We start from the raw sequence: 16,590 nt of genomic DNA on the forward strand, positions 1-16,590 counted from the left end.
GATAATTTTTAATGTAGAATGTGATAGATGATAGAATAACATGTTAATTTGAGGTGACATAAGAATAATATAAACATTGACATAAAGTCTATCATACTAATTTATTGTAACAAAATAAAGTTACTAAGCGAAATTTGATTATAAACAACTTTACCTATTTGATCATATTGACTCAGTAGCCTTGATAATAGTTGGATATATACCTGTTTTATACGAACTATATATCTGACTTCAATACATTGAATATATATATATATATATATATATATATATATATATATATATATATATATGTGCATTTACATACTTTTTTCTATTACTGATCTCTAAGACCTACAGAGAATCAAAATTCAGTTAATTGTAAACTGTAGAACTGACTCACTTTTAGATGTACGGGTCATCTTTCTCAGCTCATATTCATGATTTTAAAAGTTTGTTCTGCACTGTTTGTTTTTGGAATCGTAAAAGTATCATTAAAGTGTGTCTTTTAAACATGTTAAGATTTTATATTTAAGATTATCCTTACTTTAAGCCACTGCATCACTTTTGCGGCTTTCATAGGAGTTATTATATTATTTATACCGATTTAAAAATCAAACTGAATGTTGGTTGAACGATGTAAATTATGAACTCCATTGCTTTCAAGATGCTTATTTTATTATTATCATCATTATTAATATTATTATTGGCTTTTCAAGAGTTATATTTTTGGTACAGTATAGAATTCAACAAGATTCCTTTTTTTACTTGTTGATCGACCCTTGCGGTAAATATTGAGTGATTGGCAGTTAGATGTTAGCAATTCAGGAATCGACATCTCGAAAATGTTTATTTTTTTCGATTCATATTGCCAGCAACCACAACATCTCTGATTGGACTTTTTTGTAACTTGTACAGTGAAATGTCGTAAACTTCTCACAAACGCACCTGAATAGGTTATGTGACTAATAGACATAATGCTGTATTGAAACAAACAAGAAAACAGATAACTTGTTGAAATATCCAAATGACAGGAACAAGTAGCCCAGATATTCAAGCAGGTCGCATTGTTTACTATTCTATGATCAATTTTTCTTAAGCAATATCTAATTAGATTCTAATTAGTTAGATCAATTAATGTAAAAACAAACTATACCATTTATGATATTGGCTATTTGAAAAGTTTATTTCTAAAATGAAACTGATCCATTTCTATTTATAATTTGCTAAGGATTTATTTTCCAGACTTGATTGAACGAATTTTGCTTCCTTGATATTCATGATGTATTTCATGGACTTGATTATACTTCTATCTAACTTTCATTATAGTCAGAATGAGTTGTTGTTTTTGTTATTGCTGTTTTTCTTTTCTTTTTGATAATCATATTCTTGCATAAATATACCGTATGTTTACATTTGTAAACAGAAGAATTTTACTGAATTCTTTTTCGTCTTTATAGTAGGACAGAAGTATATACAGATAAAAGAAGTTATACTTTAGTCTTCCATTATCAAATTCTATAAAAGACATAATACTGTAATGGAAATAATAAGTTATTTTGTATACGGACTAATTAGTATCAATTTTAGTAGGTTGTATAAGATTAAAGTTTAATAAATCTGTATGTAAACAATTAGCAGGAACATATTAGGTACACAAAGAAACCTCCTAACAATCCTGTAGAAGTGGATTAACTTCAAATTAAATCGGCAATAGCAGTTCATGCCATTTTCAACAACCACCGAATTGATTTTAAAACTATCAAAATATTGCCAAAAGGCTTTTCCAACTACAAAGAAAGGAGAGTAGCTGAAGCGTTCCATATAATGCTTAATCCTACTTCTCGCAATCGAAAAGAAGGCCTTACCATACATCCTACTTGAACTATCTATCCTAGCCATTCAGTCTGATCGTATTTACAACTCACGCTACCATATAACAAATTAAACTCTATCCTCTCACCATAAAGGTCACACAATTTTTTCGTTCTTAAACAATGCACACATACATACACATAAATTTACATATATATCACTTATGAATCTCCTTGACCGAAATGACATGACATTAACTTGTTGAGACCTGTTTTTGATTGATCAAATATTGTTCTTATTGTTACGTTGTACTATTTAAACTTGGATTAATTTTAATTTGGTTATTTATTCTCTGAAGAAGTGACTTAAACTAAGTCACGAAACGTCAGAAAATCTAATTTTCTACAAATATACTATTTATTTATAATTAGCAAAGAGTTTAAGCCATGAAAACCGCTTACTTTGCATTATAACTAATAATCATGTGTAATAATTAATCATCTTAATGATTACGTTCTTGCGTTTAAATCAAACATACTACTTTTTAAATCAGTATTGAATAATATGGTACCATGTTTTTTTAACGTATTGTCATGAATCAGTCAAACGTGAAAGTGTAAGTAGTAGAGTGTTTGTTTGTTTATAGAAAATAGGAAATACACATACATCTCATGATTTGTTAAATAACAGTTTTTGATTACCTGAATCCCTAAAATCTGTCAAGAATAAGACTTTTTTTCAATGTTAGTTATGTTTTCATTTTAATCAGCTTAATTCACTAACGAAGATTTTGAGTTAAGAGACTTCACTGTAACAAGCCATAAAACTCATAATTTGTTATTTATATTTCGTCTGAGATTCGTTAGTTGAGTGAATATGAATTTCATTGAGTGTTAATGTCTCTTATATAAGATTCAAACCAGTGAGGTATCAAACAAATCCAAGATGATCATGACAAATATAGATGACGTACATACTAAAATAGATTAACTTTTTCAATCCTAGAAATATCGATTAAAAAAATAAATGTTGATAACACACAGTATCATCATTAAGTTATTTAAACTTCTAATCAAAGAGTGTAATAAAACATAAGACGAATAAAAGTCAGAATGTACTCCACAGCATCTTTATTCAGGGTTGATATTCTACGTTACTTTCGACACACGATCCTGTACAAAAGAACATGAAATTTCATAGACACTAGTTTACATTATAAGATCGTAATCTATCAGTCTTCTTCTTTCACCATGTTATTTTCGCTGAAACCATTTCAATCTTTTTGAATGATATGTAATTTTCGTCAAAAAGAAATTATTGTCCTATAATCATTCTTACTAGTTTATAGATAAAAGTAGGTCAACCCTTTGTCCTACAATCGCACGAAACCGCTACGCATCGAAAGTGTGAACCCTTTTTAGAGGGAGGCTCCTGTAGTGACCTACTTTTATCAAGAGAACGCGATTGATGTAATGGAAACTATTATTATTATAACCAACTGTACCAGCGATTGTTTTACCGTACTTGTTTGTTTAACTGTACCAAAATACATACATTCTTCCATTGATTGTGGCCTTGCACGAATTCTGTTACGCTCAGTAACCACATTTGTAACCCGACATGATCTCGGTATTTTTTCGATATCACGAGATCGCTAACAACTACATCTCGACTACAGCCATCAACTCTCTCCTGATATTTGGCTTACAGGGGATCTTATCGGTTAATTGGCACATAGTCTTCCTGTAATGATGATCATAGTCAACCGCGACTCGACGCCACAATACATTAGCAGATTCGGTTTTTAGGCTTAATTAAGGTGTAATAAAAAACGGATTTGATACAACTATATAGATTGAAAGAGAACAATCAACATGATTTGAACCAAAGTAATTTAATATCCTTCGCCTAGTTTACATGTGTAAACAAACAAGTAAATAAATTTGGTTAAAGTATATCTTATTACCAGGAATTTTCATGCCATTAAATTGCATTGCGTCATATTTCAACCCAATAGTTTTATTAGACCGTTTTCAGTATTAAAAATTAAACAAACTATTCTAATAGCGATTGATTTATAAGCTATCTGAACTCTGTAATGATTCTAGAGTTATTAGATCATGTATCTCTGATGTTATATTAGTTACGTTATATGAATTTGTATAGGGTTTTATTTTAGTATCTATGACTTTTCAACTCGAGGTTAGTGGAAAAAAAATTAGTTACAACTAGCAGAAGAATGTCGATTATCTGATGTAATATCTCATATCATATGTATTTTTTATATGAGATCGAACCAGAGGAGTGGTACTACAACATGAAATCCTCTTTTCAGTTACGTTTGAATGAAAATCAAGTAACGTTTATATATGATTACAAAAATATCAGTTAAGAATCTGTGTTTTTTTTATGATGTAAATGTTATGTCTTGTCGATTGAACGCTACTTGTTATATCCTAGTGAAGTTTACATTACGAGTAACTTCTGAGACCTATTAATGGACTAATATTATTTATAAATTCTTAGGGTATAAATATTCAGTAACTATATATCTATATTCTTCTTATTATAAGCTTCATTTTGACCTATAGATTGTTATTATACGATTTACTGTCCTTAAGTTATACTCAGTTCATTAATTACTGTCTCCCACGTTCACAGCCACTTTTTGACTTTATTGTGTATGAATGTTATTTCCTATTTTATGGTGTGTTGCGGTCTGTTTGGTTGATATATAAACCCAGTATGTCTGAAATAAATGGTTCGGTTCGCATAGCGGAGGCTGTTGTTGGCATTAACTAGCTATCACATATAATAATATATACTCTGTATGTTTGAGTAGAAAATAGTTTATCGGTTTGATCAAATAGTTTACCATGATAGTAGACTATTATATGAATGTAGTTTAGAATCAGGTCTTTATGTTTAAGGAAAACATTGAGAAAGATTTTGTTTTGTTTTCTTCCAACAGTTACAAAAGAATGTCAAAATAAGCATCCATCATCCTCTGTTGCCAAACACATAATCGAAACAAGCCATAAAACAGATCTTAACACAGCTTTTGTGGCGTTGTATAAAAGTGTAAAATGGCGTACACAATGATTCATTGAAGCCTTAGCCATACGAAAATTCAAACCTCCTTTGTGTATTTAAAACCAGTTTGTTCTCACCTTAAACCTACCCTGGTAATATTAAATTATTATCCAGAGCGACTAGATTTTAAATTGTTTTCATATTATTTCTTTATTATCCATGTCTCCTCTTACCCTCCATTTCTAATCTGGTTGACCCTTTATTTTTATATATAAATGCTCTTAACAAGTATATATGTGATCAGATTGTCCGAAATGTATTGCGCTAATATATCACATAGTTCTGATAATTGTTGTCTTCTTATTACATTATCGAAATTCACCAAAAGTACTAATTGCTTTAAGTGTCAAAATATTTTAAATTCATTTGGTGTTGTTTCACTTGTATCATCCCATTGTTATTTAGGGCAGCAATTGATCAGTCTCTTGTTGGTATATGTGTATCCTATGCGGATTGCCTCGATATAGCCTTAAATCACAAGCTTTTTTTAACCAAAGATGGATCTTGGCTAGCAGTGGAATCCAGGAATGAACATCAACTCTGGGGTACTGGTGCATCCACTTGACGGGTCTCAAATAGGACGAAATGTGTCCTGGAATCCAATGTTAGTCACTATCCATCTTTGGTCAAATTATTTTGTCTATCATTCACTTAGTATTTCAAATGATTGTCTTTCATTTCTAATTGTTTTGTTTATATATCGGAAAACAAAACAGTCATTAGCTTATATCAATATATTTTCTTCATATTAACATAATTGTGTTTTTTTCTTCTCCTACATATTTATCCACTTAATTTCATTGTATTTTAATTCCAGGTACAGATGTGACTTTCGGTAATCAAATACCGGATGAAGTAGGTGTTTTTAGACAGTTTATTTAATAAGTTTATTTTGATGATGATCCCTTAGGAAAACGGTTACATTTTGTTTATTGATTAATTTTTAACAACTTAGGTATAGTTGTAGTTTTTTTCTTTTGTGGGATTATGTTTTGGAAAACAATTACAGGTTGTTAAGTTACAGTAAGATATCGTTCATAAATTCAAAAACTTATTATCATGCGATTATATATGCTAGTTGTCACTCACAACTACTCTTTCAATTTTTGTTGTGTTGTTGTAACCATCTAGTTTTGCATTATTTTGTAATTATAAGATATTGATAAAAAGATGGTGTAGGGGGTTATTGCCAAAGGAAAAAAAATTGTTTTGGCATATTGATCAGAAAACTCGTTTCTTATTTGTTTATGAGAGCATAAGACTATTAACGGAGGTTAAGTTTGAAGAAACTGATTAAGTTTATATTTCTATTACATTAATTTGTCTATTGATACATTAAATAGGCAATTGAATGATAAAAGATTTCTTCGGTTAAAATCTTTAGTTTGATATGTATCTTAATAATTTTCAACAAATTTATACTAAGCAACGATGCGTAATTTCCATTAACTCGCTTGAGTTTAGTGTTGCATAACTTCTCTTAAATTATATGTCGGCATTTTAGATTACTTTAGAGAATTAACCAGAATATTTATTAAGAGCTTATAATTACTTTTTAAACGATACGACAAAACTGTGATAATAAGACCCTGAACAGATTACCTAACCGTAATAAATCATGTTTTGTCGCATTGATTAGTTACTGTTTGTGTCAGATTATGTTAAAACATATTTAATCTTAATAATTGATTCTTAATTAAAAAGGTAAGTTGGATACAAGAATTATACTTTAAACATGTATATTATAATGATTCCAAAAATATCTATATACGTAGAAGATGTATTGTACTGAATCAAGAAGACAAATAAGACATTAGATTCTAAAGTAGCAGCAAAATCAATATTTTATGATTTAGATCAGCTTAGATATCAAATTCTCAGAACCCTTGAAATATATGATCAATTTGTGTTTAATAATTCAAGTATCCTAGTAAGCGATTCGTAGGAATTCACGAAATTAACTTCGAGAAATATTTATGTCTACTTTACGATCTGAATTGCTGAGAAGCTGCTTCCAAATATCACTATAATGTATTTGACCTTATTCAGTAAAATAAGCTGAAAAGCATATATCGAGTCAATAGTAAATTGACTAGGTTGATAATTAAGATAACTCTATAGATAAATGAACTATACCGATAGATTTTATTAATTAACTTTGATGTGAAAAATTAACATGTATGTCCTAGTAACGACTTCTCACTAGAACTTCAGGAGTATCTCCTGAAGTCAGTCACTAGTGAGCAGGTGATTATTATCAGAATATGTTTTGAGGAGTCCCATACTAGGACGAAACGGCCGTCCAGTGCTTCCAGGTTTTCCATGATGGTCTAGCTTCAAATGAATCATGATTTCAACCAGTGAAATTTCTAAAATCTCCACAAAACCCATTCTGATATGTGTCGTAGTGTACTAAAAACCAATCGAAAGTGTAATGAACCGAGAATTTGGCAGAACCAATTATTTCCGATAATGGAGAGGAATATATTCAAGAGCTTATTAAAACGTTGACATTTGTTTTATACTGTTTAATTGATTATAGTTTATTGTTAATAGAATTGCATATTGTAGTACACAAGAAGGGTTTCAAATTTCAGTTCTTATAACAATTAAGATAAATGTTTCAAACGTTTTTTTTTTCAAACTTTAGATAGCTGAGAAGATAGTTACAGTAGCTTACACTAATGGAATTAATGTTTTTGAGACTGGAGAAGCTTATTCAAATGGAGAGTAAGTTAACTGACTGAAGAATATGTATTGTAGTTCTTAGTCATTAAACTGTTTTTTTTATTTTTATTTTTATGAACATTACGCTTCATAATGATTCGTGAATATCGACCATACTACACTTATAGTTAGTCAATTTTGTTGCCCAAAAATATTCAGCATAAAATTTGATATTTTTGTTGGAAATTTTTTCAACTGACATAAATGAGACTTGGGTAATTGGAAATATGAATGTTCGGTTGAAAGGGTTAATATGTATATTTGAAATAAAACTTGATTCGGGGCACTAATAAAATCACACATGTAGTTGACTGATACGAGAATAAAGTTTGGTTGACATCTAGATCATGTATTATAGTACTAGTAAACATCTGCGTTAGTTACCATGGATTGTGCTACTCTAAGAGATGTTTTCTGGATCAGTCATTCATTTTAATGAAAATATTTGCCGTCGATAAAAATCGAAGCAAAATGAAAGTAAATATTAAGTCAGTGCATGATAAAAAGTAAGTGCATTTTACTTTGTAGTCAACAAAACGATGAGCATAAAGTATAGTGATCAAGTTTGTTACCTGTAGTCACTGAACAACTCTAAAGTATTACCGTGTTAATCATCATGCAAATGAAAAAAACATATTAGTACCTGAAAATATTGAAAGTAATTAGAAATCCTTTGAGGTATATGGAGAGACGTAGTTGTGGTGTTTCCACATGTCCTGGGAATATTACGGTACGATGTTGATGTTTTTGTATGTACGTACACGTGCCAGATACTGGTTCAAGGCTACGCAAAAAGCTCGCTTTTCATAGACATATGATAATTGGGAAATGAGCTCAATAATCGCGTAGCCGGGATTAACACACCGTAACTAACCATTTAGACCATTTTAACTGATCAGTAATATGTCCAAAAAAATAACTTAAAATATCATAACCGTCAATTGTTATGTAAATAAAAAATAAACAGGAATACTTGCATTACAAGTAAGTGTAACCCACAAAGCATCACGTGGCTAAGTGCCGAAATTGAAAGTACGTAGTTTAAGCATTAATCTGTAGTAAGATAAAAAATTGTTTTACTCATTCCTCATAACTAACTTCTTGATGATGACTTGACAAAATATAAATTAGCGTTAGTCTAACATTAGGCATTGTTTATCACTATTATTTACGGTTATTACTTCTTAAATTTAGTTCAACTGGTATTCTGAAGATGTTCTTGAAACAGTATTTGTCTGCAATAATCACTCTATGTTACTTAACTTACTTAATTCTGATACCCCTAATGGATCATAGGCCGCTGATCAGCACTATCCAACCCACCCTGTCCTGGGCCTTCGTTTCTAGTTCTATCCAATTGTTGTTCATTCTTCTCACGTCTCTCTCCATTTCTCGACGTAATATGTTCTTCGGTCTTCCTCTTCTCCTTTGGTCTTAAGGATTCCAAGTAAAGGCTGATCTTGTTGCGCATTTGAATGTTTTCCTCAATGTGTATCATATCCACTTCCAGCTCTTCTTCCTCCGAAGGGACCTGGTTTGTTTTCTCCCACAGTAGATTGTTGCTGATAGTACCTGCCCGACGGGTCCGAAGTATTTTGCATAGAAAACTGTTAGTAAACACTTGAATCTGCTGGATGATGTCTTTCGTAGTTCTCCACGTTTTCACCTCGTACAGTAGAACTCTTTTGACATTTGCAGTTGCTGCATCCTAGCTGTCCGTTGTATCTCCTGCTTCCCCCGAGATGTTGATTTCTTCAATAATCTAGTCGATCACCAGGAGAAATAGAAAGGGTGAGAGTAAGTAGCCTTGCCTGACACTGATCTTTACATCGAACGAGTCTGTGAGCTGGCTTCCATGTACGGTAAATATTTATCAAAAAAACTGAAGTAACGTGTACGTTTGAAAGATATGTCACATTGTTGTGTAGAATAATTGATATAGCTTATTATAGGATATTGATGTAGAATAATATCAATGACTATTGCTTGGTTTTCAATGAATTGACAACTGAGACTAGTTTGTAATTTAATTCAACCTTAGGTTTTTCACCAACCTTCACAAAGCCAGTTCGTCAAAAAATTGTAAAATGTATATGGTAATAGTTTCTCGAACTACGGAAAATATCTGTTGAAGATTATTTTGTTTTAATTCGATTTTAGGGCCGAAAGAACATTGGGTAGAATATTGAGTACTAAAAATTGGCGGTAAGTTTATAAATCAGTGAATTAAAGATGAAAATGAACAACAGTGTTCTACATTTATTTTATTTGTATTCGATAGTAAGTATTAATAACAGTTATTCATGAAACTACTCGTTTGTGTTGATAGAATTTATAATCACTATCTTTACTTTATTCAAATATAAACATGAACCATCAGAATACTTGATTAATAATGAATGCAGAAGTTCAACTTTTTTGAAAACATAACATTGTTCGATTCAGTAGCATGTCTTATTATAGCCATTCAATTATAATAATTATTGAAGTATTATAGTGAACAGAGACTTGATGAGGATAACCAATTTATGATTTAGTGCAAAATTACAGAGTGCCTTCGTAAATTATGAAAGCCATACATTAACTACTTCAGTTATACATCTTTCATCAGTTGTCCATTACATCCTTTATGATTCTTCTAATTCACAATTCCTTCATATTTTCTTCAGTTCAATCGTCTTAACCTTCTTTTATCAGGCATTCCATTTCTGATCAGTGTTACATGCTACTTATAGATGTCAACATTAGTAGCATATACTACAGTATGACTATAGAGGTTGATAATAAAGGTTTCGAAAATAATTGTTCGTTCCAATATCCTATGTTTTAAAATATTTTGAATTAGCTCATCATTAGTTAATTAAATTGCTTTTTTATAATGTTGCTTTTAGTGTAATTTAAATAGTGGAGTGGAAACATTGAATGTCCTGGGTTCGAATCTCGCGGGGTGCGGGATCGTGGATGCGCACTGCTGAGGAGTCCCATACTGGGACGAAACGGCCGTCCAGTGCTTCCAGGTTTTCCATGGTGGTCTAATTTCAATTGACTCATGATGTAAATCTATGTAATTAAATGTTAACCAAATAGTTTCAGACAAATTGTGTTTGTGTGTTTTAAAAATGTAAGTACTACAGATTACGTAATCTGAGATAAAAATCAGCAAATAATGTCAACGTTTTGAGTATTTATATATTTTCAAAGTAGAACTATTTTATTTAGTTCATCCATGGAACAAACTTACAGCTTTCATAATCTAACCTCCCTTCACCTTTTATAGAAGGTTTAAGCAAGTGAAGTGATAAATTATGAAGTTGGTTTAATGTATTTCACAACCTGAAATTACATAAAACCACATGTCTAGTCTTTTAAAGTTAATTGTAAATTTTAATGGTTGAGATCATCAATCATTTGAAGCTAGACCACCATGGAAAACCTGAAAGCACTGAACTGCTGTTTCGTTCTATTGTGGGAATCCTCAGACTGATTAGTCTTGGGTTCGAATCTCACGATACGTAATCGTGGATGTGCACTGCTGAGGAGTCCCACAATAGGACGAAACGGCCATCCAGTGCTTCCAGGGTTTCCATGATGTTCTAGCTTCAATTGACTCATGATCTCAACCATTGAAATTACTATAATATCCACAAAACCCCTTCTGATATTAATTGTAAATATTTAATGAAGATTTTCAGCAGCCTACTTATACTGTCTGTATAAAGAAATCGTGACAAGAATGCTTTAATATACATTATAATATGTACAGTGAAAATCAATAAAATGTCTGTGGAATGAAAAAAATAATAAACAGTCACATTAAGAAAACGTTTGTTCAGTTAATACATAACTAAGTTTTCACAAAAAGCTTCCTTTAATTTGAGTGGGAAAAAAAATTTTTCAACGACCAATTTAACAAACTTTTGAAGTCTATTTATTTTTAGATCTCACATTTAGATGAAATAAGTATCAAATGTGTAAGACAAAATATTCCGTTTTAAAACGGCTGGGGATAAACTTTAGGCTTTCAAGTCATCTAGGTGTATTGTGGTAAATAATTATGATTGTGTTTTCGTTTATTCAGTCATTCAATTATAGATATTTAGAAATAATTTCATTGTAGACTTTATTGAAGGTATGTCTTTTGTTGTGTTATAAGTTTTCTTACATCATGACAGACTGTCATACTATTAACAGTTTGGTTGCATGGTGGAATGGTATTTTAGTCATAAAAACCTTTACGTTTTCCATGTAAGCTAGCGAAAACGACATGTAACGAAATACACCCTTCATTATGGATTACGATGGTGTAAATAAATTCTTGCTTCATTTTTTTGGTAGTCAAGTGCAAGGTCAAAGTTGTGAATGAGAATTGAGGGTATTCTCACCCTGAAAAACCCTTTTTGTAGACTTAAACATCTCAAAAATGGTATCTCTTGCTACTTATTATAAAATGATATTCATTTCTTTGATTTTAAGAGTAATTATCATCCTCGTAAGTAGTCTGAGAAATCGTTAGAAAAATCTGAATATTTTATGGCTTTATGGAGTACGTGGATTTAGTGTTGTTATTTCACAACATTTATTAGTCTAAGAGATAAACGTCTAAGTCAATAAAACAGCCATATGTCATAACACAAATACAGTCGAAGTGTAAACGTGCTAGAAATTACATCATGTTTTCCGGTGGTTGTAATTGAAATTTTCTACAGTTGCGTAACAGATCTGTTAACTGTGTTCCTCCTGATCAGTCCTCTGTGACACTGGTTTAATAACATTGCATCTGTTTCAATGAAGCTTTTTAGATATGTTCTAATATGTCAACTATCCAAGTTAATCATACGATGTGTTCATGTACATTTATTTAGGGTTCAAAACCTATTGCAATGTAAAATATTGCAAAATCGAAGCTCACTAGTTAGTGTATTTTCATCCAAGCCTATATTTCGGAAAAAACAAGAGGTAGTACGTTTGTTTCACAAAACTTTATGACGAATGAAAAGTCTGTCGGAGTAGAAATAATCGAAAAACATTTTTTGTTGAGGAAACTTGCGTAATAGTTACTTTTATGCAAACTAATTTGCTCATAATTTGTAAATATTTACAATTTTATTGTTTGCTGTAAAGGTATTTATTCCTTTATCCTTCATATTGTTTACCAGAACATCTCTAGCGAACGAAAAAGGACAAGTAAAAATATATGACTTACATTCTTAATCTAAACTTTTAACTATCATGAACACTAATATAAGATTTGTAATAGTTAAGGAAAAAAGAGGACTAGAACTGTGGAACTGCTTAATTCATTTGTGTTGATTACTTGTGTTATGGATGCAGAATAATATGCCAATCATTGTCATGTTAAGTCTATGGTGGCCTTGGACTTTAAATGTACATTCCCTATTGGCTATTATTTAATTCATTCGTTACATATTGTGTAAATGTTGTTTTCCATTTTATGGTACGATGTGGTTTGTTTGGTTAGTATATAAATAGAGTATGTCTGAAATACAATGATTCGTATCTCAGAGGCTGTGACTTGTGTTCTAGACTCAACTGGCTGGGATAGACAGCGAAGCAGGGCCAATCAGGGCACTAGGTCGTCGATACGTGTTTTCCGTGTTACTGTGATCGATCGATAAAACGCTGCTTATCAAAACCTGCAAGTCATAACAACATGAAATTTAATCGATAACAAAGATTGTTAGTAAAGTACAACACAAAATAGAACAATTAAACTAGTAGTTATGTTCAGAATTTTTTAGTTATGACAAACTAATACCACAACAGTAATTCATATGTCATTTGTACTAAAAATTAAAATGTCAACAAAGGTCTATTATTCTTATCAAATAAATTGATCTAAACAAAAGTGCATCTACTTTATTTGTTATACTGTCGTCTTTAAAAGATATTGTTCTATACCATTAAAATGTTTGTCATCACTAAGTAGATATTTGGTAAATGAAACTATGTATATGTTTGCTTAATTATAAGCTAATGTTGTTCTTACTTAACTTTTTAGAATCATTTCTTGTACTTGACAACATGTGATAAATCTCATTGAGATATTAAAATATTTCAGCACATAGTTCTACCTAACAGAATTCATATAGCATGTCAACTAACTTACAGACTGGATTTTATTCATTCGAATGCTTTTTCGTCGATTCAAATATTTTTTTTATCTAACAAAATTGTTTCTAGTCATGATAGACATTTAGATTCTTTTCTTGGTAACTATGTTTATTAGTTAAAATTTCCTTGGATGTTATATTGACCAATAAGCAAACTTATATGAAATCATCAATAAATTGCTTTTATCAAGGCATTTATTATTATGAACAATAAAACATTACCAAAAGGGAATCGAACAGATGCTTCAGATCATAACAGATCATTTTAATTCTTTAGCTTACTGTTTGTAGTTGTAAAGATAAAATAATAATCAGGCTTTCCGAATAACAATGGACTACTATTCTCTGAAAGATTTTTAAAACAATGTTTCGTCTTCAGATAGACACTGGGTTGTATTATCACGGGATAATATACAGCTTACAAATTTTTCGAAAAATCGCCAATATTTGTGGTTTTAAAGACCGCTTATTATCAAGTGATTTATTCGCCAATCGAAATACGACCTATACAATCTTAGTACTGTGTCAAGCCAATGACGTTCGACTGGTATGAGCAACCTAGCGTCCTAATTGGTCTTTGTACACACGGGATCGAGTCTGTCAGGGAGCACTGGTCCCCTCAAGACTAAAGATACATCTTGCTAACGAGTGCCAAATAGCACGAAAACTAGGTCCAGGATTTCCTGTTGACTACCTTCAACCACCATCTTATGGTCCTTTGTTCTCCTAGCCTGGTCCAGTTGAGTCCAGAAGGCCAATAACAGCTCCCACCATGCAAATCATTTATTTCAAACATGCTTGGTTTATAAACCAGCCAAACTGATCGCATCTCACCATAAAATAGGAAATAATATTTATACGAGGTCAAACCAAAACGTGGCTGTAAACGTGGGAGACGGTAGTTAGTAAACTCAACATACCTTAAGAACAGAAATGTTTATTAGAATCAGTGGAAATATTGTCAAGCGATATTTGTTATTCTTAAACTAGAAAACACTTCGCCATTTTCAAAAATGAAGTTATGAAGTCTCGTAGGGATACAACTCCTAACAAAGGGTCTGAAAAGTCGGAAAAATGAAAATTTCACAAATCCCATAAAAATGATCTTGGTAATTGCATTTCGACGCAAGACAATAGGTTCTAAGTGTTCTTTAAGCCCTAACGCTTCAGGCTGGATTACTTCGTTTGCTACCCTGCATATGTGTCGTGTGCAGTATAAGCTATAATCTAGGCTATGTAGAGCTGAACGTATCATATGAGACTGGAGGTCCGCTATTGATATTGTAGATGGTTCGGTATTACTTTGGCAAGTTTTGTTGACTGTTCATACACAAAATTGGTTTGTTGATTAACTGATTTCATCCATACTAGTGGTTACTTTTCAGTGTTCTCAAGGACCATAGTCATTGGGAAATTATAATGCATATCACCATTGCTAACATTAATGAGTTTGACTGTCATGTAAGCGGAATAGGTCAACTCTGACGTGTTCATGCTGTGTATAATTGATTAACGTAATCAATGATCGAAACAATTATACATATGATGTGAATATGTGCATGAATGGTGCGAATGGTCCATCAGGGTGCTAGGTACCTGTGTGGTTGAGTTACACAATTGATCTGTACTATTCAGATTGTAGCATTAAAGCCTAAATAGTGTTTAGTTCTCCTGTGAAGCAGGAGTGAGCTGTACTACTTGGATTATGCCTAGGTGGTTTCTGGCTTCCCTGATGAACGGGATTGAAATGTACTGTTTAGGCTGTCACATGAAAGTCTGGATGATGTCCTGTTCTCCTTAAAACCGATGTAATATTACTCTGGCCCACAGGGTTATATTATATAACTGTGAACTATGTGGATAAAGTCTCATAGCTGTTTATTTACTGATTTTATAAGTTACCACCAGCACACTTAAGATATCAGTATGGGGGTTGTGGAGATTGTTAAGTTTTTGGTTGAGATCATGAATCAATTGATGTTAGACCACCGTTGGAAACCTGAAAGCACTGGACGGCCGTTTCGTCCCAGTATGGGACTCCTCAGCAGTGCGCATCCACGATCCCGCATCCCGCGGGATTCGAACCCAGGACCTACTGGCTTCGCGCCTGAGCACTTAACCATTAGACCACTGAGCCGGCATCCAATGGTGTTAGTGTCTAACATCAACCACTTAAGATACTTGTTTATTTCAAAATTGATATTTAGAATAGTAAATTATCATCTAGTAAATTTAATTGTCATCATAAGAAAATTGATCGAGGTTTCAGTCCCAATTACACAGATAACCTCTTGTAATTAGATCTACAGTACATTTTGTATTATCATTTTTATTGTCTACATTTTAAATCTTGGTAAAAATGTTTCCATATATACAATTAAATTTGTCTGATATTCAGTAAATTTGAGGTATTTTTGTGCATCTTGTCTACTTTGGATAATTTTTTAATTCTAAAAAACAAAAATCAATAGTTTTTCACAGATCATGTTTCCATTTTTCAAATGAGATTCTTGTCAAGGTTAAGTGTGTTGCTATGGCTTTTTCCAAGTGGATGACGTAATATGGTTTAAAAAAAGAATTATTACCTTAATTGTAACATATTTTTCCCTTTTCAGAAGATCCAGTTATATAGTATGCTGTAGATTGTCAAAAAGTGGAGAGTAAGTATAATGTTTAGTATTAACAATGATTGATTGATTAATTATTATAAATGTTGTTTGTAAAATTTGGAATTTTACGAATTAAGAAGTGACAAGGTTTTTTTTCTAGATAGATAACAATGTTACGGTGTGGTAATAATCTTTGACTCTTTGACATGGTCAAATATACACTTGTGATTTAACAA

The 16,590-nt window shown here is 31.6% G+C and overlaps 1 protein-coding gene across 1 annotated transcript in view; it reads left to right on the forward strand.

Annotated features, from left to right (window-relative positions):
• Positions 1-16,590, forward strand: part of KCNAB3 (Voltage-gated potassium channel subunit beta-3) — a 55,061-nt gene that overhangs the window by 21,143 nt on the left and 17,328 nt on the right. The window contains exons 3-6 of the mRNA XM_051214961.1: positions 5,705-5,742; positions 7,538-7,617; positions 9,775-9,819; positions 16,361-16,405. Coding sequence (XP_051068147.1) covers positions 5,705-5,742; positions 7,538-7,617; positions 9,775-9,819; positions 16,361-16,405 — 208 coding nt within the window. The remainder of the gene's footprint in view (positions 1-5,704; positions 5,743-7,537; positions 7,618-9,774; positions 9,820-16,360; positions 16,406-16,590) is intronic.

Source organism: Schistosoma haematobium, chromosome 2 (genome assembly GCF_000699445.3).
Source record: "Schistosoma haematobium chromosome 2, whole genome shotgun sequence".
NCBI classification, from domain to species: Eukaryota; Metazoa; Platyhelminthes; class Trematoda; order Strigeidida; family Schistosomatidae; genus Schistosoma; species Schistosoma haematobium.